The sequence below is a fragment of the Arachis ipaensis genome, chromosome B10 (genome assembly GCF_059453495.1).
Source record: "Arachis ipaensis isolate K30076 ecotype BB chromosome B10, ASM5945349v1, whole genome shotgun sequence".
NCBI lineage: Eukaryota > Viridiplantae > Streptophyta > Magnoliopsida > Fabales > Fabaceae > Arachis > Arachis ipaensis.
Genome location: NC_142435.1, coordinates 118,027,549 through 118,050,072, shown reverse-complemented (window position 1 = coordinate 118,050,072; position 22,524 = coordinate 118,027,549). Strand labels below are relative to the sequence as shown.

General features: G+C 35.8%; 1 protein-coding gene and 1 non-coding gene across 2 annotated transcripts; both read right to left on the bottom strand.

The window, feature by feature from the left end:
• Positions 1–366: 366 nt before the first annotated feature.
• On the bottom strand, positions 367–11,787 carry LOC148581448 (uncharacterized). The gene is made up of 4 exons (XM_088490901.1): positions 11,745–11,787; positions 11,507–11,661; positions 6,948–6,951; positions 367–665 (listed from the first exon to the last, which is right to left on the bottom strand). The coding sequence occupies exons 1-4, from the start codon at positions 11,785–11,787 to the stop codon at positions 367–369; spliced, it is 501 nt and encodes a 166-aa protein (XP_088347027.1).
• LOC148581449 (small nucleolar RNA R71) lies at positions 4,786–4,893 on the bottom strand. Its single transcript, XR_015895878.1, has one exon. It is a non-coding gene; the product is annotated as a small nucleolar RNA R71 (small nucleolar RNA).
• Positions 11,788–22,524: the final 10,737 nt, after the last annotated feature.

The window sequence follows — 22,524 nt, the reverse complement described above, 5'->3', positions numbered from 1 at the left end:
CCCAAAATAAGGGTTTTACCTAAGGAGGGTTTTAATGAGGCCATATGCCTAAATTATCAAATAATGAAATCAGACTAACATGTATATCATTAAACAATCTGATTCCTATTTTCTATCTTCATCTTACTTTACTTTCGAATGCAAAAAACATTCAACTACGTATCATATCTATAGTCAAAACAGCAAACATCGCCAAATTGACCCAACCTCGGTCTATTCAAGCAAAAGATGCTTAAGTTCAAAACATCAAATAAAAAAAAGAACAATTAACAGTCAAAAGCTAACCGATTAGCTAAAAACACAAAGTCATCAAAGTACAACAAAAAGGACACACATGTCCAAAACAAACAACCTAAATATCAGATATCAGGAAGGAGGGATATTTTCATCATGATCCTCCACGGTACCATCCACCACCAATTTCCCACCAACTACTATCTTGGTCACGTCAAGACGATCACAATCAAACTTCGGGGCCAGTACAGCGATTTGGCTAACAGCACGCTCAAAACCATAAGAGAACATATCCATCCCTTTTTCCTCCAGTTCATGAACCTTAGAAGTAAGCTGACCTTTTGCAACATCACTCTCCTTAACCTCAGCTTGCAGCAGCCGAATCTGGTCCCGCAAACGACCAACTTCCTCTTCGGATTCTTTCATTTTTGCTGTATGATGAGCGGATAATTTATACGCTTTTTGACATTGTTTTTAGTATGTTTTTAGTAGGATCTAGTTACTTTTAGGGATGTTTTCATTAGTTTTTATGTTAAATTCACATTTCTGGACTTTACTGAGTTTGTGTGTTTTTCTGTGATTTCAGGTATTTTCTGGCTGAAATTGAGGGACTTGAGCAAAAATCAGATTCAGAGGTTGAAGAAGGACTGCTGATGCTGTTGGATTCTGACCTCCCTGCACTCAAAGTGGATATTTTGGAGCTACAGAACTTGAAATGGCGCGCTTTCAATTGCATTGGAAAGTAGACATCCAGGGCTTTCCAGAAATATATAATAGTTCATACTTTGGCCAAGAATAGATGACGCAAACTGGCGTTCAACGCTAGCTCTCTGCCCAATTCTGGCGTCCAGCGCCAGAAAAGGATCCAAAACCAGAGTTGAACGCCAGAAATGGATCAAAACTTGGCGTTCAACTCCACAAATGGCCTCTGCACGTGGAAAGTTAAAGCTCAGCCCAAGCACACACCAAGTGGGCCCCGGAAGTGAATTTATGCATCAATTACTTACTCATGTAAACCCTAGTGACTAGTTTATTATAAATAGGACCTTTTACTATTGTATTAGACATCTTTGGTCTCAGTTTTAATCCATTGTTCATCTTAGGAGACTATTGATCACGTTTTAGGGGGCTGGCCATCTCGGCCATGCCTGGACCTTCCACTTATGTATTTTTAACGGTAGAGTTTCTACACTCCATAGATTAAGGTGTGGAGCTCTGCTGTTCCTCAAAGATTAATGCAAAGTACTACTGTTTTCTATTCAATTCATCTTATTTCGCTTCTAAGATATTCATTCGTACTTCAATCTGAATGTGATGAACGTGACAATCATCATCATTCCCCTATGAACGCGTGCCTGACAACCACTTCCGTTCTACCTTAGACTGAATGAGTATCTCTTAGATCTCTTAATCAGAATCTTCGTGGTGTAAGCTAGAATGATGGCAGCATTCACGAGAATTCGGAAGGTCTAAACCTTGTCTGTGGTATTCCGAGTAGGATTCAATGAATGAATGATTGTGACGAGCTCCAAACTCGTGATTGCAGGGCGTTAGTGACAGACACAAAAGGATAGTAAATCCTATTCCAGCATGATCGAGAACCGACAGATGAATAGCCGTGCCGTGACAGGGTGCGTTGATCATTTTCACTGAGAGGATAAGATGAAACCATTGACAAAGGTGATGCCTCCAGACGATTAGCCGTGCCGTGACAGGGCATTGGATCATTTTCCCGAGAGATGACCGAAAGTAGCCGTTGACAATGGTGATGTATCACATAAAGCCAGCCATGGAAAGGAGTAAGACTGACTGGATGAAGATAGCAGGAAAGCAGAGGTTTAGAGGAACGAAAAGCATCTCCATTCGCTTATCTGAAATTCCTACCAATGATTTACATAAGTACATCTATCCCTATTCTATTAATTATTATTCGAAAACACCATTATCAATTTATATCTGCCTAACTGAGATTTGCAAGGTGACCATAGCTTGCTTCATACCAACAATCTCCGTGGGATTCGACCCTTACTCACGTAAGGTATTACTTGGACGACCCAGTGCACTTGCTGGTTAGTTATACGGAGTTGTGAACCATGGTCTTGGCTTCATGTTTTTGGTGCCATTTCCAGGGAAAGAAAGAGCAATAAATTTTACAAAATTAAAGTGTAATCACGATTCCGCGTACCAAGTTTTTGGCACCGTTGCCGGGGATTGTTTGAGTTTGGACAACTGACGGTTCATCTTGTTGCTCAGATTAGGTAATTTTCTTTTTATTTTATTTTCAAAAAATTCTTCAAAAATATTTCAAAAATTTTCTCATCTGTTTTCGAAAATAATATAAAAATGTTTTCAAAAATTTTATTCAAAATTTTTAAGAATGAATTCTAGTGTTTCATGAAGCATGTTGAAGCCTGGCTGGCTGTGAAGCCATGTCTAATTCCTTTGGGAATGAGTATGTCAGGCGTGTCATGTCTGAATTACATGCTGAAGCTTGGCTGGCCATTGGCCATGTCTAGTGTTTTGGACCGGAGCTTTCATTGAAAGCTTGGCTGGCTCATGAGCCATGTCTAATTCCTGGACTGAAGCTTTAGACTAAGAATGCAAGATTCCTGGAATTCATGTTAAAAATTTTGGAATCCTTATTTTTTCTTTTACAAATAATTTTCGAAAAAAATCCAAAAAAATTAAAAAATCATAAAAATCAAAAATATTTCTTGTGTTTCTTGTTTGAGTCATGAGTCATGTCATAAGTTTGGTGTCATTTGCATGTGCATCTTGCATTTTTCGAAAATTTCATGCATTCATAGCGTTCTTCATGATCTTCAAGTTGTTCTTGGTAAGTCTTCTTGTTTGATCTTGATGTTTTCATGTTTTGTGTCTTTTCTTGTTTTACATGTGTATTTTTCGTTTCTTAGAGTCTAAACATGAAAGATTTCTAAGTTTGGTGTCTTGCATATTTTCTTTGCATTAAAAGTTTTTCAAAATTGTGTCTATGATGTTCATCTTGGCATTCAAAGTGTTCTTGGTGTTCATCTTGACATTCATAGCATTCTTGCATGCATTCATTGTTTTGATCCAAAAATTTTCATGCATTGCATCATTTTCATGTTTTTCATAAAAATTTCAAAAATAAAAAAAATATATATTTCCCTTTTTCTCCTCATCAAATTCGAAAATTTGAATTGACTTTTTCAAAATTTTTAAAAATCTAGTTGTTTCTTATGAGTCAAATCAAATTTTCAATTTGAAAATCTCATCTTTTTCAAAATCTTTTTCAAAAATCAAATCTTTTTCAAAATTCTTAGTTATTTTCGAAAATTCCAAAAAATATTTTTCAAAAATCTTTTTCTTATTTTTATATTAAATTTTCGAAAATAACATAATCAATTAATGTTTTGATTCAAAAATTTCAAGTTTGTTACTTACTTGTTAAGAAAGATTCAAACTTTAAGTTCTAGTATCATATCTTGTGATTTCTTGTGAATCAAGTCATTAATTGTGATTTTAAAAATTTAAATCTTTTTCAAAAACTAATTTTTATCATATCTTTTCAAAAATATCTTCTTATCTTTTCAAAATTTGTTTCAACTAACTAACCAACTTTTTGTTTGTTTCTTATCTTTTTCAAAACCACCTAACCAACTCTCTCTCTCTAATTTTCGAAAATATCTTCCCTCTTTTTCAAAAATTCCTTTTTTATTAACTAATTATTTTTATTTTTGATTTTAAAATTTTTTGAAAAAAAAAATTTCTAACATTTTTCAAAAACTATTTTCAAAAATCACTAACTCTTTTCCAAAAATTATTTTCGAAATTTTCCTCTCCCATCTTATTCTATTTATTTATTCATCTACTAACATCTCATCTCACATCTCTACCCTCCTCACAGTTGTGTTTCTTCCATTACATTACATTCTTTGTCTCCCCATCTTCTTCTACTCACACAGGGATCCCTATACTGTGGTATAAAGGATCTCTATTATTATTATTATTTTTCTGTGCCCTCTTCTTTGTCATATGAGCAGGAGCAAGGATAAGAACATTCTTGTGGAAGCAGATCCAGAACCTGAAAGGACTCTGAAAAGGAAACTAAGAGAAGCTAAAATACAACAATTCAGAGATAACCTTTCAGAAATTTTCGAACAGGAAGAGGAGATGGCAGCCGAAAATAATAATAATGTAAGGAAGATGCTTGGTGACTTTACTGCACCTAATTCCAATTTATATGGAAGAATCATCTCCATTCCTGCCATTGGAGCAAACAACTTTGAGCTGAAACCTCAATTAGTTTCTCTGATGCAGCAGAACTGCAAGTTTCATGGACTTCCATCTGAAGATCCTTTTCAGTTCTTAACTGAATTCTTGCAGATATGTGATACTGTTAAGACTAATGGAGTAGATCCTGAAGTCTACAGGCTCATTCTTTTCCCTTTTGCTGTAAGAGACAGAGCTAGATTATGGTTGGATTCTCAACCCAAAGACAGCTTGAACTCTTGGGATAAGTTGGTCACGGATTTCTTAGCCAAGTACTTTCCTCCTCAAAAGCTGAGCAAGCTTAGAGCTGATGTTCAAACCTTCAGACAGAAAGAAGGTGAATCCCTCTATGAAGCTTGGGAAAGATACAAACAGTTGACCAAAAAGTGTCCTTCTGACATGCTTTCAGAATGGACCATCCTGGATATATTCTATGATGGTTTATCTGAGCTATCAAAGATGTCACTAGACACTTCTGCAGGTGGATCCATTCACCTAAAGAAAACGCCTGCAGAAGCTCAAGAACTCATTGACATGGTTGCTAATAACCAGTTCATGTACACTTCTGAAAGGAATCCTGTGAGTAATAGGACGCCTATGAAGAAGGGAGTTCTTGAAGTTGATACTCTGAATGCCATATTGGCTCAGAATAAAATATTGACTCAGCAAGTCAATATGATCTCTCAGAGTCTGCATGGAATGCAAGCTGCATCCAACAGTACTCAAGAGGCATCTTCTGAAGAAGAAGCTTATGATCCTGAGAACCCTGCAATAGCAGAGGTGAATTACTTAGGTGAACCTTATGGAAACACCTATAACTCATCATGGAGAAATCATCCAAATTTCTCATGGAAGGATCAAAAGCCTCAACAAGGCTTTAATAATGGTGGAAGAAACAGGTTTAGCAATAACAAACCTTTTCCATCATCCACTCAGCAACAGACAGAGGACTCTAAACAAAATACTTCTAATTTGGCAAACTTAGTCTCTGATCTGTCTAAAGCCACTGTAAGTTTCATGAATGAAACAAGATCTTCCATTAGAAATCTGGAAGCACAAATGGGCCAGCTGAGTAAAAGGATCACTGAAATCCCTCCTAGTACTCTCCCAAGCAATACAGAAGAGAATCCAAAAGGAGAGTGCAAGGCCATTGACATAAGCACCATGGCCGAACCTGTGAGGAGAGGAGAGGACGTGAATCCCAAAGAGGAAGACCTCCTGGGACGTCCAGTGATCAATAAGGAGCTTCCCTCTGAGGAACCAAAGGAATCTGAGGCTCATCTAGAGACCATAGAGATTCCATTGAACCTCCTTATGCCCTTCATGAGCTCTGATGAGTACTCCTCTTCTGAAGAGAATGAGGATGTTACTGAAGAGCAAACTGCCAAGTTTCTTGGTGCAATCATGAAGCTGAATGCCAAATTATTTGGCATTGATACTTGGGAAGTTGAACCTCCCTTGTTCATCAATGAACTAAGTGATCTGGATCAACTGACATTGCCTCAGAAGAGACAGGATCCTGGAAAGTTCATAATACCTTGTACCATAGGCACCATGGTCTTTAAGGCTCTGTGTGACCTTGGTTTAGGGATAAACCTCATGCCCCTCTCTGTAATAGAGAAATTGGGAATCTATGGGGTGCAAGCTGCTAAAATCTCATTAGAGATGACAGACAGTTCAAGAAAACAGGCTTATAGACAAGTAGAGGACGTGTTAGTAAAGGTTGAAGGCCTTTACATCCCTGCTGATTTCATAGTCCTGGATACTGGAAAGGAAGAGGATGAATCCATCATCCTAGGAAGACCTTTCCTGGCCACAGCAAGAGCTGTGATTGATGTTGACAGAGGTGAAATAGTCCTTCAATGGAATGAGGACTCCCTTGTGTTTAAAACTCAAGGATCTCCCTCTGCAACCATGGAGAGGAAGCAGAAAAAGCTTCTCTCAAAGCAGAGTCAACCCAAGCCCCCACAGTCAAACTCTAAGTTTGGTGTTGGGAGGCCACAACCAAACTCTAAGTTTGGTGTTGGAGAGTTTCAACAATGCTCTGAACATCTGTGAGGCTCCATGAGAGCCCACTGTCAAGCTATTGACATTAAAGAAGCGCTTGTTGGGAGGCAACCCAATTTTTATTTATCTAACTATATTTTTCTTAGTTATATGTCTTTGTAGGTTCATGATCATGTGGAGTCACAAAATAAATATAAAAATTGAAAACGGAATCAAAAATAGCAGAAGAAAAATCACACCCTGGAGGAGCATCTGTCTGGTGTTCAACGCCAGAACAGAGCATGGTTCTGGCGCTGAACGCCCAAAATGGGTAGCTTCTGGGCGCTAAACGCCAGAACAGGCATGGTTCTGGCGTTCAACGCCAGAAATGGCAAACAAATGGGCGTTGAACGCCCAAAATGGCCACCAACCTGGCGCTGAACGCCCAGAGTTGTGTGCAAAGGCATTTTTACATGCCTAATGGGTGCAGGGATGTAAATCCTTGAACACCTCAGGATCTGTGGACCCCACAGGATCCACTCAGGATCTGTGGACCCCACAGGATCCCCACCTACCTCCACTCACTTCTTCTCACCACTCTCTTTCACACAACCCCATAAACACTCTTCCCCAAAAACACTTCACCAATCACCTCAATCTCTCTTCCCCATCACCTCTTCACCACTCACATCCATCCACTCTTCCCCATAAACCTACCTCATAAACTCCACCTACCTTCAAAATTCAAAACCAATTTCCCACCCATATGGCCGAAACCTTTTCCCCCCTCCCTTCCCTATATAAAGCCCTCCATTCTTCATCAAATTCACACAACACACCCCTCTACACCCTTCTTGGTCAAAACACTTCCCACCCCCCTCTCCTCCATTTCTTCTTCTTCTTCATCTATTCTTTCTTTTATTGCTCGAGGGCGAGCAAAATTCTAAGTTTGGTGTGGTAAAAGCATAAGCTTTTTGTTTTTCCATTACCATTGATGGCACCTAAGATCGGAGAATCCTCTAGAAAGGGGAAAGGGAAGACAAAAGCTTCCACATCCGAGTCATGGGAGATGGAAAGGTTCATCTCCAAAGCCCATCAAGACCACTTCTATGATGTTGTGGCCAAGAAGAAGGTGATCCCTGAGGTCGCTTTCAAACTCAAAAGAAATGAGTATCCGGAGATCCGACATGAAATTCAAAGAAGAGGTTGGGAAGTTCTAACAAATCCCATCCAACAAGTCGGCATCCTAATGGTTCAAGAGTTCTATGCTAATGCATGGATCACCAAGAACCATGATCAAAGTAAGAACCCGGATCCAAAGAACTATGTTACAATGGTTCGGGGGAAATACTTAGATTTTAGTCCGGAGAATGTGAGGTTGGCGTTCAACTTGCCAAACATGGAAGAGAAGGCACGCCCCTACACAAGGAGAGTCAACTTTGATCAAAGGTTGGACCAAGTCCTTATAGACATATGTGTAGAAGGAGCTCAATGGAAGATTGACTCCAAAGGCAAGCCGGTTCAACTAAGAAGATTGGACCTCAAGCCTGTAGCTAGAGGATGGTTGGAGTTCATTCAATGCTCAATCATTCCCACTAGCAACCGGTCTGAAGTTACTATAGACCGGGCCATCATGATCCATAGCATCATGATTGGAGAAGAGGTGGAAGTTCATGAGATTATACCTCAAGAACTCTACAAGGTGGCTGACAAGTCCTCCACTATGGCAAGGTTAGCCTTTCCTCACCTCATCTGCCACCTAGGTAATTCAGCTGGGATTGACATAGAGGGAGATATCCTCATTAAAGAGGACAAGCCCATCACTAAGAAAAAGATGGAGCAAGCAAGAGAGCCCATTCATGGAGCTCAAGAGGCATATGAAGATCATCACCATGAGATCCCGGAGATGCCTCAAATGCACTTTCCTCCACAAAACTATTGGGAGAAAATCAACACCTCCCTAGGAGAATTGAGTTCCAATATGGGACAACTAAGGGTGGAACATCAGGAGCACTCCATCATGCTTCATGAAATAAGAGAAGATCAAAAAGCAATGAGGGAGGAGCAACAAAGACAAGGAAGAGACATAGAAGAGCTCAAGGACATCATTGGTTCCTCAAGAAGGAAACGCCACCATCACTAAGGTGGATTCATTCCTTGTTCTTGCTTTCTCTGTTTTTCGTTTTCTATGTTATGTGCTTATCTATGTTTGTGTCTTCATTACATGATCATTAGTAGTAGTAACTATGTCTTAAAGTTATGAATGCCCTATGAATCCATCACCTCTCTTAAATGAAAAATGTTTTAATTCAAAAGAACAAGAAGTACATGAGTTTCGAATTTATCCTTGAACTTAGTTTAATTATATTGATGTGGTGACAATGCTTCTTGTTTTCTGAATGTATGCTTGAACAGTGCATATGTCTTTTGAAGTTGTTGTTTAAGAATGTTAAATATGTTGGCTCTTGAAAGAATGATGACTAGGAGACATGTTATTTGATAATCTGAAAAATCATAAAAATGATTCTTGAAGCAAGAAAAAGTAGCAAAAAACAAAGCTTGCAGAAAATAAAAAATAGACGAAAAAAAATAGAAAAAAAATATAAAAAAAAGCAAGCAGAAAAAGCCAAAAGCTCTTAAAACTAAAAGGCAAGGGCAAATAAAAAGGATCCCAAGGCTTTGAGCATCAGTGGATAGGAGGGCCTAAAGGAATAAAATCCTGGTCTAAGTAGCTAAACCAAGCTGTCCCTAACCATGTGCTTGTGGCGTGTAGGTGTCAAGTGAAAACTTGAGACTAAGCGGTTAAAGTCAAGGTCCAAAGCAAAAAAGAAAAAAAAAAGAGTGTGCTTAAGAACCCTGGACACCTCTAATTGGGGACTTTAGCAAAGCTGAGTCACAATCTGAAAAGGTTCACCCAATTATGTGTCTGTGGCATTTATGTATCCGGTGGTAATACTGGAAAACAAAGTGCTTAGGGCCACGGCCAAGACTCATAAAGAAGCTGTGTTCAAGAATCATCATACTGAACTAGGAGAATCAATAACACTATCTGAACTCTGAGTTCCTATAGATGCCAATCATTCTGAACCTCAATGGATAAAGTGAGATGCCAAAACTATTCAAGAGGCAAAAAGCTATAAGTCCCGCTCATATGATTGAAGCTATGTTTCATTGATAGTTTGGAATTTATAGTATATTCTCTTCTTTTTATCCTATTTTATTTTCAGTAGCTTGGGGACAAGCAACAATTTAAGTTTGGTGTTGTGATGAGCGGATAATTTATACGCTTTTTGGCATTGTTTTTAGTATGTTTTAGTAGAATCTAGTTACTTTTAGGGATGTTTTCATTAGTTTTTATGTTAAATTCACATTTCTGGACTTTACTATGTGTTTGTGTGTTTTTCTGTGATTTCAGGTATTTTCTGGCTGAAATTGAGGGACTTGAGTAAAAATCAGATTCAGAGGTTGAAGAAGGACTGATGATGCTGTTGGATTCTGACCTCCCTGCACTCAAAGTGGATTTTCTAGAGCTAAAGAACTCGAAATGGCGCGCTTTCAATTTCGTTAGAAAGTAGACATCCAGGGCTTTCCAGAAATGTATAATAGTCCATACTTTGCCCAAGTTTAGGCGACGCAAACTGGCGTTCAACGCCAGCTCTCTGCCCAATTCTGGCGTCCAGCGCCAGAAAAGGATCCAAAACCAGAGTTGAACGCCAGAAATGGATCAAAACCTGGCGTTCAACTCCACAAATGGCCTCTGCACGTGGAAAGTTAAAGCTCAGCCCAAGCACACACCAAGTGGGCCCCGAAAGTGAATTTATGCATCAATTACTTACTCATGTAAACCCTAGTGACTAGTTTATTATAAATAGGACCTTTTACTATTGTATTAGACATCTTTGGTCTCAGTTTTAATCCATTGTTCATCTTAGGAGACTATTGATCACGTTTTAGGGGGCTGGCCATCTCGGCCATGCCTGGACCTTCCACTTATGTATTTTTAACGGTAGAGTTTCTACACTCCATAGATTAAGGTGTGGAGCTCTGCTGTTCCTCAAAGATTAATGCAAAGTACTACTGTTTTCTATTCAATTCATCTTATTTCGCTTCTAAGATATTCATTCGTACTTCAATCTGAATGTGATGAACGTGACAATCATCATCATTCCCCTATGAACGCGTGCCTGACAACCACTTCCGTTCTACCTTAGACTGAATGAGTATCTCTTAGATCTCTTAATCAGAATCTTCGTGGTGTAAGCTAGAATGATGGCGGCATTCACGAGAATCCGGAAGGTCTAAACCTTGTCTGTGGTATTCCGAGTAGGATTCAATGAATGAATGACTGTGACGAGCTCCAAACTCGCGATTGCAGGGCGTTAGTGACAGACGCAAAAGGATAGTAAATCCTATTCTAGCATGATCGAGAACCGACAGATGAATAGCCGTGCCGTGACAGGGTGCGTTGATCATTTTCACTGAGAGGATAAGATGAAACCATTGACAAAGGTGATGCCTCCAGACGATTAGCCGTGCCGTGACAGGGCATTGGATCATTTTCCCGAGAGATGACCGAAAGTAGCCGTTGACAATGGTGATGTATCACATAAAGCCAGCCATGGAAAGGAGTAAGACTGACTGGATGAAGATAGCAGGAAAGCAGAGGTTTAGAGGAACGAAAAGCATCTCCATTCGCTTATCTGAAATTCCTACCAATGATTTACATAAGTACCTCTATCCTTATTCTATTAATTATTATTCGAAAACACCATTATCAATTTATATCTGCCTAACTGAGATTTGCAAGGTGACCATATCTTGCTTCATACCAACAATCTCCGTGGGATTCGACCCTTACTCACGTAAGGTATTACTTGGACGACCCAGTGCACTTGCTGGTTAGTTACACGGAGTTGTGAACCATGGTCTTGGCTTCATGTTTTTGGCGCCATTTCCAGGGAAAGAAAGAGCAAAAAATTTTACATAATTAAAGTGTAATCACGATTCCGCGTACCACTGTAGCATTTATAACAACGTCGTCCTTCTCCTTTACAGACTTCTCCAGTTTAGCAATTCTCTCCTTAAAAGTCCTCTCCAATTCATCAATCCTATCCACAGCCACCTGGTGCTCGGCACCAATAAGTTCAGTCGTCCGACCAGCACACATTAGTCGCGAAGCAACAATTTACAAAACATCAACCACATAAACTCGGTTAAAACAACGATACAAACAGAACAAACAAAAGAAGCTGAGAATAGAATATTAACCTGAATGAACTTCCCTAAACTCTCTACCCCAATCCGGCGAGTCATGAGTATATCACCAGGGTATTGAGAGACCCTATCGGAAAGCTCGACAAAAGGGAATTGATCGCTCTACAACGAATGAGAACTGGTATCCGGGATAAAGCCATGCAACCTCTTTTGTCTATCAAACGCAGACTTACCAGCTCCAACAGCTTCTCTATCACCTTCAGAAATCACTTCTACAGATTTCTCAGCATCATCCCTCTTCCTCTTAAAAGAAGACGCTGGCTGAGCAACAGATTGGGCAGCGTCCCCACCACCTTCCTTCACAACCTCAGAGGCATCAGTAGTCTTTTCCTTTTTCTTCTTAAGGAAGGACTGAAAACGCGACGGGTCGAGGAGAGGAACTCGTCCACCTACACAGAGCAACAAAAGTCAGATTAAACCAAACATATGAAGAACAAAAACAAAAGCCAAACATTACCTATGTAGGCCTTCAAACCCTCACTATCACCTGAATTGTGATAATGAAGAACCTCGGGGATAGACAAACACTCCCCATCAGCAAAATACTCTACTAAAAAATCTAACACCCACTATTCCTCCTCACTCCGTTTAACAGCCTCATGAATCTGACACGGCTCCGAACACCAATAGAGAGGAAATCTCTCTATCAGCTCGTCGTCCAGATAAAACAAGTACTCGGCCTCGACTGACCGCACTTTCACAAACAGGGACTTAAAATTTTTGAAAGAGGATTTATAAAGAAGGAAAATGGAACGTCCAGAAAAACTGCTCAAACATACCCACAACCCCTTCCGAACCCCTTTTGACTGGAATAGCGAGAAAAATAAAGAAAGAGAACAAGAAAAAGACAGAAACTCCATAACATTGAAAAGCATGAAGAAACACCCAAGAATTTGGGTGTAACTGAGAAGGTGCGCAATTCAGTTGAATCAACACATCACACTCAAAAGCAGAGAAAGGAAGCTTCACACCAAGTTCAATAAAGCAAGGAGTATACATATAAAAGTATTGCCAATCACCCCTCCTTTCGAAAACCCTATCGTCACTAGAACAGTAAAGTAACTTGACACCCACACCAGAACCTTCCTTTACCACCCGCTAGCCCTCGAGTTCACACATGGACTCAGCATCAATATACGATGAATACCGAGTCCTAACGTCATCATGAACCCAATGATATGGGTTATCTTTCTTCTCTTCAACAGCCGTTTTTTTATCTTTCTCTTTCACCATTTCAAAAGTAAAAACAACAGTAAAATAAGAAAGGGAACTAACCTTTAGAAGTCATAGTGAAGGTTAAACAGGTAGAATGTGAAGCAGCAAAATGTCAATTTCAAGCCAAGAATCAAATATTATTACAAAAGCCCACTACCTTAGTGGGCACACTAAATGATAACCGTTGAGGACATCGAAAACCCAAAAAGTGGAGGGGCGCATTAATCGCAGCGCATTTCACAACGCAGAAAACTTCTTCCTTCCAAGCAATATCTCTTCCTAGGGGCCAAAAACAAAAAAAAAAAACAAAAAACACAACAAAACTACAATATAAACAAATAATGAAGGCACACGGGAAATCTTACAGGAGGATGAATACACAAAGCTTGCCTGTCACTTGAAGCACAGAGCCAGACAAGCTTGGGGACTATGACGTGTACCCCGAAAAGCTCGGTAACAAATCCCACTATCCTAACCGACCACAAAATCTGAAAACAAGCAAGCCGAACAGAAACCACAACATGATCACAATCACGCACAAGTCAAATATCATTTCCTAGCCTTTACCAATGACAACGAAACTCACTATCTAAACCGATAATATCGGAACAAACAAATAGAAGATAACACTTCACTCATCTATAAAACGAGACCAAATAGCTCAGAGGAAGTCAGGTCACAAAAAACTCATTCTGATTTTATTTCTCTTATTTTCTCATAACTCACATTCTCACTTGAGCGTCGGAGTGCTTTTTGCAGGTGTTCCCGCCGCCGTGTTTTGCATCACCGAAGTCATATACTGCTCTCTTCCAGACGACGTATAGCTCATATTGAGGCCGAACAGTCACGCAAGGGAGCCGTATACCCCAGCTACTTTGAAACGGAACAAAACACTTGCATACGAAAAAACGTAATATATATATATATATATATATATATATATATACTTCTATTCACACTTCATCGAGAAAAATTTATCAATAATAATACTTTTATTTTTTCGGTATAGCAACGGGCCTAAGCCCCAGGAAAGAAACTAACAAATATCAGCCATGGGATAATGTTATTCCCCTTTACATCATTAGACATTAAGATGACAAGTTCTTGATGTGGTGTGTCTATGAAAGAAAACCCGAACTTCTTCTCTAAACGATGCTTAGCAACCAATCTGCACAATAATTCCCTTCCCTAAACCTTAAACTCTAATAATAATATCCTTTAAATATCGGGGTTTAGTTCCATAGAGATTTTAATTTTATAGGACCACGAATTTTCGGTTGGCTTTTGGGCTAGTAATTGAATTTCGAAGACACTCACTCATAATCGAAAGGCCCAAATTTGATTTGCTAAAGATATTGTACTTGAAAGAAAAGATTCTCCAGATCAAGTAAAGGCACTCCGAAACTGCCCAATGAAATTAAACTTGGTCAGGCCCAGGACCAAATACTACTAATGGACCAGCTAAGAAAACATCCCTTAAAAAAAGGGAAAAGAAAACAAAGAAAAAATTTATTAAAAAAAATGAAGAAAAAAGAAAAAAATGTTGTGCTGAGCTGTCAAATCCAATAATTCTTCGTCTTCGAATTTTCACATGTTTTATCCACTTTATTGAAACACTGCTATACCACATACCAAATAATAGTTAGGGCTGACAATAGGTAGGATATGGTAAAATTTGGATTCTATTCTGATCTTATTTGGGGGTTGAAAACTTTCTTAATACTCTATCCTACTCTATCTGCAGGTTGAGAATCGCTCAACCATAACCCTATGCGCACCCTAAAGTTCTAAATTCTACCCTATCTGATCCTACCCGCATAAAAATAAAAAAAATTTCAAGCAAATATAAAATTCAACCATTCCAATTTTTATACGTATTAATAAAACAGAAAATAAAAAACTAAGTTCAAATTAAAATTAAAAACAGTAAAATTTTAAAGAAAACTAACATAAAATTACAAAGAATATGATCATCAACTAACTTAGTGGTTATTTTAAGTTTTTGTAAAAGGAAGATTGAGTTTTACACTCACTTTTTTCACTATATACATAACTTTTACATATATATTATATAATATATTAGGGGTGCAGATAGAATAGGGTACTGAACCCGTACCCTACCTTACCCGCAGGCAAACTTGCACCGCGCGCATCCTATCCTACCTGCAGTGAGTCGGATAGACAACTTTACTCAAATAGGTTGGTCCGAATTGAGTACCTGTGGATAGAGTATATATTGCCAGCCGCCCTAGTGATAGCTGATAAAACATTTGTCATGTAGCACGTAATACAATACCAAAATATCTTTGGAACAATAAACGACTGAAATGGTATTGACACAGCATTGACTTTGTTGTTATATGATAAGAGAGTTTCAAAGCAACCCACGCTATGTATGATTTGCAGCTGATGGGTTCATTTGCGTAGTGCTATATATGCAAACATTTCTAGGAATTAACAAATAGATATCGGTCTATTATAATACCATATTTTTTTACATCAATTTACACATATTTAACCATTTTATTTATTCTCTTCATTAACAAAAGAATCTAATATGATTTGTAATACATTAAATTTCTATATTTTTTATTTTAAATAAAATTATTCATCAATTTAATCAATTTCTTTTTTTAATAAATTCTCTTTCATGTCTTAAAATTCTTTATTTTATCTATTTCTACATTATTTTTATTTTTAAATTTTTTTAATTATCTAAAGACTATTTGATATTTAATATTGTTTTTTTTAAATAAGCATCTATTTATTTTTTAATTTTACTAAAAAATTAATATATTTAAACAAAATAATTATTCGAATACATTATTTTTTAAATGAATCTAAGAGAGATTAAAAAACAGTTATTTTGGTATATAAGAATGATCGCGTAATTTTCAAAAGTACAATGCCACGAGTCACTACAAGAAACAAAGGGTTTAGTCACGGAAAAAATCGTGGCTAAACTCCAAGATAATGGTAGCAACCATACATTGACCACGAAAAAATATTTGTGGCTAATCGAGGGGTTGTATTTTCAATTTGTCACAATTTTGGAGTTATTAGCCACAGTTTTAAACATCGTGGAGACCTTCAAAGAGCCACGTTTTGTATATCATCATTGCCCACGCATAATTCCGTGGCTAAATAAAATTAATCAAATCGAAAAGTATAATTCTACCACACTTCATCCATAGCTAATTTGTGCAGGCTGGGTTTTTCAACCACAATTTTTTCTGTGGCTAATGTCGGATTATTTAATCACGCTATTTTTGTGGCTAATTCGCACTATTTTTCATATACCATTCGTGACTAATTTGTGCTAATTTGCTACGTTTTTTTTCCGTAACTAAGTTTTTTTATTATTTTATAATATGCAGCCTTTGTTTTTGTTTGACCGTGACTAATTGAACAGTTTTATTAAATTAAAATTTATATTTATGTATTTAACCCTAATAACAAAAATCAAATTTTTTGAGTATATAATATTTAACATATTTTCAATAATAATAATAATAATAATAATAATAATAATAATAATAATAATAATAATAATAATAATAATAATAATAATAATAATACGACAAGTCTAAACTTGTATACAACAAGAAATAACAAAAATTCTAACATAAATAAGAAAAATTCTAACATCTTCTAGAGTAAATATATTTAAAATGTCAACTATTATTTATTAACTACGCTAACTAAATGTCTGATATATCACCAGTGCAGAACTGTCAATTGGATTTTGGTTTCTTCATATTCATCTTGCTTTTTCTCTAATGATTCAATAGAAAAAAAAAAGTTAAAATACCATTTTACTTGCTCTTCTAGCATTATTTTTACTACCAACGGCATGTGATACTAGAAGCCTCTTTCGATTTTTTCTATTTTGCAAGCATTGTTTATAAAATTTATAAACATAAAAAATAAAGGTAATATTGTTATAAAAATAACAAGAATAAAAGATAACAGTAATAAAACAAAAAAATTAATATAATAGTACTACTAAAAAAAAACTAAGTTATTACCTTTGTCTTAAGATTCGTGTAGTGATGCGCAAAAGCCGCCCACTCAATGGGAGGTATATCTGAATCAATCTTAGTTGCTAGAATTTTTTGTTTTGTTTTATTAGCATAAAAATAAATATTCTGTGACGAATATTTGTAGGCTTTCCATCGATCATCCAATGTCTTCAGTTCCCATTTAATACCAGTAGCATAATCAAACTCAAAATTTTCCTTCAAAATATTTATACACAACGTTAAAATTCATATTAAAAATATTCATTAAATAATAGTATTTTTCATAGTTATTACATCATAAAATCCAATCAAGGAGTTGAGAGTTACAAACATTCAAAATCAAATAGACAAGAAAAACATGAATATATAATCACACGTATCTAGTGGACATTAATCATGACAATAACTATACAAGCAAATAGAATAGGAATATATAATCACACATTTCTAGTGTTATTCTTCTATCATAATAATATCCCCAATTACAGCATCTTATACACCAATATATCCACTTCAACCCTTTTTTAAAAAATCAAGAGACACCTTTTAACATTTCTAAAATAGTTTGTTCATCCTTTTACTTATTTTTCTCAAAGCACTGTTTTCTAACATGATTTATAACAACCACTAAAATTAGTACATGTATCATTTTAAGTAAAAAATAAAAAATAAAAAACAGACCTAATAAGTGAAAAAACAAGCCAATTCTATACAAATTGGGCAAAAAAAATATTTTTTTTTATGAGAGAATAATAAATACAAAAAAATTGTATGTACATTTGTAATTTAAACTATATAATATGAGAAAACAATCATAAATAGATAAAGTACCCCATATAAGTAGTATACCAACCACTTAGAGCTACAATGAGCAATTTTATACAACATAAAAAGTTTTAAAATGTCTAAAGTATATATACTTATTTCAATGTAGTTTCACTACTTTTTTGTGTTGTCTTCAGCATCTCATCCCATCTTTGAATTGAAATTGGATACAGTGTTGCTCTACGGGCCATTAAACCCAAAAATTGTACCAGTAAATTCGAGCCATTATCTCGACCTTGTCCATGGCCATCAAGTTCCATCATGACTTTTTCATCATTTTTCAAATGCCAAACTTAAATGGTCGTCATTTTGTGAGTTGTGATTTCTCCCGTAGAAGTGTCTACAACCGAATGCAAAATTTAATAAAAGAAATAAACCAAATATTAGAACTCAACAAATCACGTAAAAATTTGAAATTGTATGTACCTTTGACATTCACAACTAAGGGGTCATTATGATCTTTTGGTATGTGCAGTTAGTTATTCTGTTATCACTGTATCATGCTCATTTGTCATATCTATATCCAAAGATCTAGCATTGTCTTGATTGAGACTTATTTTATCCAACCCCTGCAAATTCTTCATTGTTGTTGATATTCTGTGGTTGTCGTAGTTCTGTTAGAAGGACCTCTCCTGAACTATTACGTTTTTGCTTCATAAGAAAATATGCAAAAAAAAGAAAAAAAACTAACAAATAACACCAAAATAAAGAAAGAAAAATTCGGTATTTTGGGTTTAGAGAAAGTTGTATCATATGATAGGACTCATATAACGTGGATAAAGAAAGTGCCTTCAGGTGCTATAGAGATTAAGAGTCAAAACACGACGTTAACAGTTAACAAGAGTGATGGGAAGTTATGTTGGACTTTTTCCATGGTTACTTTAATTATCCACTAAAAACTACATTAAAAGTTAAGTGCACTTTAAAATTTTAAATATTGAAAATTCAGTTTGGTCATTGTTGTTTAAGTGGTCCTTTTACATTTTTTTTTCTTAAAAATATTTTTTTATTCTACTGTTTATTATCTTCTAAATATACTTTATATTAATTTATTTATAATACAATAGTTATTTATTTATTTTTTAATGGTCAAATACGATTAAAAATTTAAATTTAAATTTTAAGTCTGTATTATTTTTATCTTTATTTTTTGTTATAATAATAATAAATAACCAAAATACCATTTTAATAAATCTACGACCCTCACAATTTCTCACTTCATGTGGGCGATGATTCAAATAATACACTATCATTTAATTATTTTTCTATTATGAACGAAATAATACAGTAAAAGTTATACATTAAGTCAATTTTGTAAATGTTTTTACCTGAAAAATTTAATGTTTAATAAATTTTAATTACTAAGTCAGTTATTAAAATTTAATTTCATTAGACAAATTAATCATCACATAAATTTTAATTTCATTTTAGTACCTTAATGTTTAGCATCCCTTTTCATGGCTGCCATTATCACTTATCTTTTGGACCTCTTCATGAAATTAGAATGGTAGAATATAATTGCAAGCACTGATTGAAACGAATGAAGACGACCAAATATCAAAAAGTATTACTACTGCATTGATCATTATCGAAATTAAATAAAAAGAAAGTAGAAAATAGTTCGCTAAAAGGGAAGAAAGTTTTGATGAATTTGACATAATTTATGTATCATTTAAGTGCTATATTGGGCTAGCCAATCACATTTACCAGTGCTTGTATTTTTTCAATCAAAGATTAGCTACTACATATTAGAAGATAACTTAATTTAAAGTTTAATGATAAGTTCTTTAATGTTAGATTTATAATTTTTCCATGCGAAAATTGCCCCACATTAAGGATAATTTTTAGAGTTTGTTTTTTAATTTATTTTTTTAATCTAAATTGTCAATGATAAGTTCTTTAAATAATTAATAAAAAAAATGTCTCCTATAATTTAAGTGCTAATAACAGATTTCTCATAAGTTTAATAAAAAATAGATAATTATCTTCTTATCTTTATTTTTAGTTTCTGCAATGTCTTTTACCTTAATATATTTCTCATAATTTTAGTCAAAAGCAATAATTGAACAGTTAAGGTTATCTTATAGCATTAGACATTTTAATATGATATCATGATATATTGTTCACTATCATTATAAATGAACATTAAATCTATAGAACCATAAAGCCTAATAGTTGTTTAATAACAAAATTAAATATTCTCATAATATTATTATAAAAACATTCATGTTTATCTAAATTCTCTGAGACCTTGAATAACTCTAGAGTAACAAATTATCTAGAATGTATTAATATTGTCTAATTCAGCTATTTCATCATCATCATCCCATTCATTACCATAGTTTTTGTCAACATCCATTTCATCCTGTTCTGCTTCATTATCATCGTCTCTCGTCAACTGAAACTCTTTAAGATTCTCTACTTGTTACTCATAAAATGGTATGTCCTCCATTGTAAGAATCGGGCTTAATTAATCGTTTAGTTAAGTAATTAATATTTTCCAAATTAGGTTCCAAAAAGTTGGAGTGAGAATTTGAGGATTTAAATATGATTTTTGGACTCAGTAGGTTTTTTTGAGTCAGAAAATAGGTTTTTTGTGAAAAACTGCAAACCGGCAGTTGAACGGTTCAAGTCTGCCCGATACTGCATGAGAAAAAATGAAAACAGTCAAAAACCTTAGAAAAATATTAGAAGTCGAAAACCGGGCGTTAATTTTAAAGGTTTGGCCCGAAGTTGGGCCAAACGGGCTAAAAATGCTAACGGGTTGGACCGGACCCAAGTTGGGCCCAAGCCCAACATATATAAGTCCTTTAAGTGAATCCTTTTCAGCCATCAACACTCACAAAACACAAACACCAGCTGCATGAGAAGAGAGAAAAGAGAAGGGGAAAACACTATTCACTTCCCACTTCAACTCGCGATATCTCGAGCTACCGTGCTTCGATTCGCGTGCCGTTAGTGGCTACGCGAAGCTCTCTCTGAGCCCGTAATTTCTATCTAAGCCTTGTAGTAATTTTCTCGAGATTTTATGTCCAGTTTCCTGCACTAAGCTTTTTGAGTTTTTGGGTTTTAGATTAAGTGAAATTTTATGATCTTGAGTGTTTATGTACACTCTAATCCTTGCTTAGCATTGGATTTTGGCTTCCAAAGCTGTTGGAAAAGGTAAGAGGTCTTGAACCCTTGTGAAATTTCAATTATAGTGAGTCCTAGGTTGATTTGTGATGATTTATGTGTATATAGTTTGATTATTGTGAGTGTGGGACTTGTTGGTGCTTGTTGGAGTGGAATTGGAGGCTTGCTTGTGGTTGAAAGCTTGCTTGTCCTCAATTTGGGGTTTTGGTGCATATTGGAAATCGGCCAAGGTATGATTTCGGTTTCCTCTATGTAGTATATAATATTCATGGACACTTAGGCTAGTGACCTATAGGATAGGTTTGATTTGATGTGGTTGTTGATGATAGTTGGTTGATGATGTATGATGAATTGAATTTGTTAATGTTGATAAGTAATGATGTGGGGGTATAATGTTTGATGAATTTGAATGAATATATATATATTGTTGGCTCTTGATATAAAGCATGAATGATATGGATAATGAGAATTTATAGAGGTGGAATGATGATCGATGATTGTGCTGATGGAGGATTAATTTAATGTTATATATATATATATATATATATATATATATATATATATATATATATATATATATATATATATATATATATATATATATATATAATTGATGTTGATGATTGAGAATAGTGAAATGGGATGGAAAGATTGAACAAATGGTGAATTGTGACCCAAGAGGGTAGTTTGTGCTGTAAAGGGAAGTTTGGAATTGATTTAGTTGGATGTGGCTTGAGAATTTGGAAAATTGAGTACTTGTGAACTTTTGGTAAAGAGAGAATTTTGGTGAACTTTGTCTGATCATAACTCATGCCTCAGTTTTTAAAATTTGTTGAATTTTCTTTAGAATTAAAGTCCATTGAAAACTCTTCAAAATGATATAAAGTTTGTAAAACTTGGACTTTTGTAGAGGAAGTTATGATCATTCAAAGTTTGGTGTTAAAATCTAAAATTCTGCAAAGTTGCAGAATTTTGTAATTTCTAGTATGTGCACACGCACAGCCTTGTGCGCACGCACACCTCTGCGAAATTTTACATCTGTGCACACGCACAAACCTGTGCGTATGCAAATGCAGAGGAACGAAAACTGTTTAGAGCGCTAGCACAGCTTGTGCGCGCACATACCCAATGAATGTTTACAACCTGTGCGTATGCACAGCCCTGTGCGCACGCACACATTGGGAAGGTCAGTCTGTTGAGTGCGCTAGCACAACTTGTGCGAGCGAATAGACTTGTGAACTTTTGCACTTATGTGTACGCACACCTCTATGCGTACACACACGTTTTGAAACTTCTCCTGGGCGTGCACACGCACACGCCCTGTTTCTCAAACTTAAATTTTGTTTTCAACTATTTCACCTCCACAACAAGATTGTAAGCTTCTGTAACACCATTTTAAGACTCTTGGGCCTAATTTTGGGCATTTAAAACATGGGAAAGAATGTAAGGGATTTAGTTGATATTATTTTAAAAAGTTAGAAAACGGAGGCTTAGGTTTCTGGTGAACTGAGGATGGGTTGATGGCATGTGAAGGTGGACTGGTATGTGAAATGAGAATTGACGAACTGTTGAGTTCGGAACT

Bases quoted from the DNA above. Each gene is read 5' to 3' on its own strand.
- LOC148581448 (XM_088490901.1), bottom strand. From the start codon at position 11,787: ATGACTCGCCGGATTGGGGTAGAGAGTTTAGGGAAGTTCATTC. The intron at 11,662-11,744 runs AGGTTAATATTC...TTGATGTTTTGT, and splicing joins GAGTTTAGGGAAGTTCATTC to AAATTGTTGCTTCGCGACTA.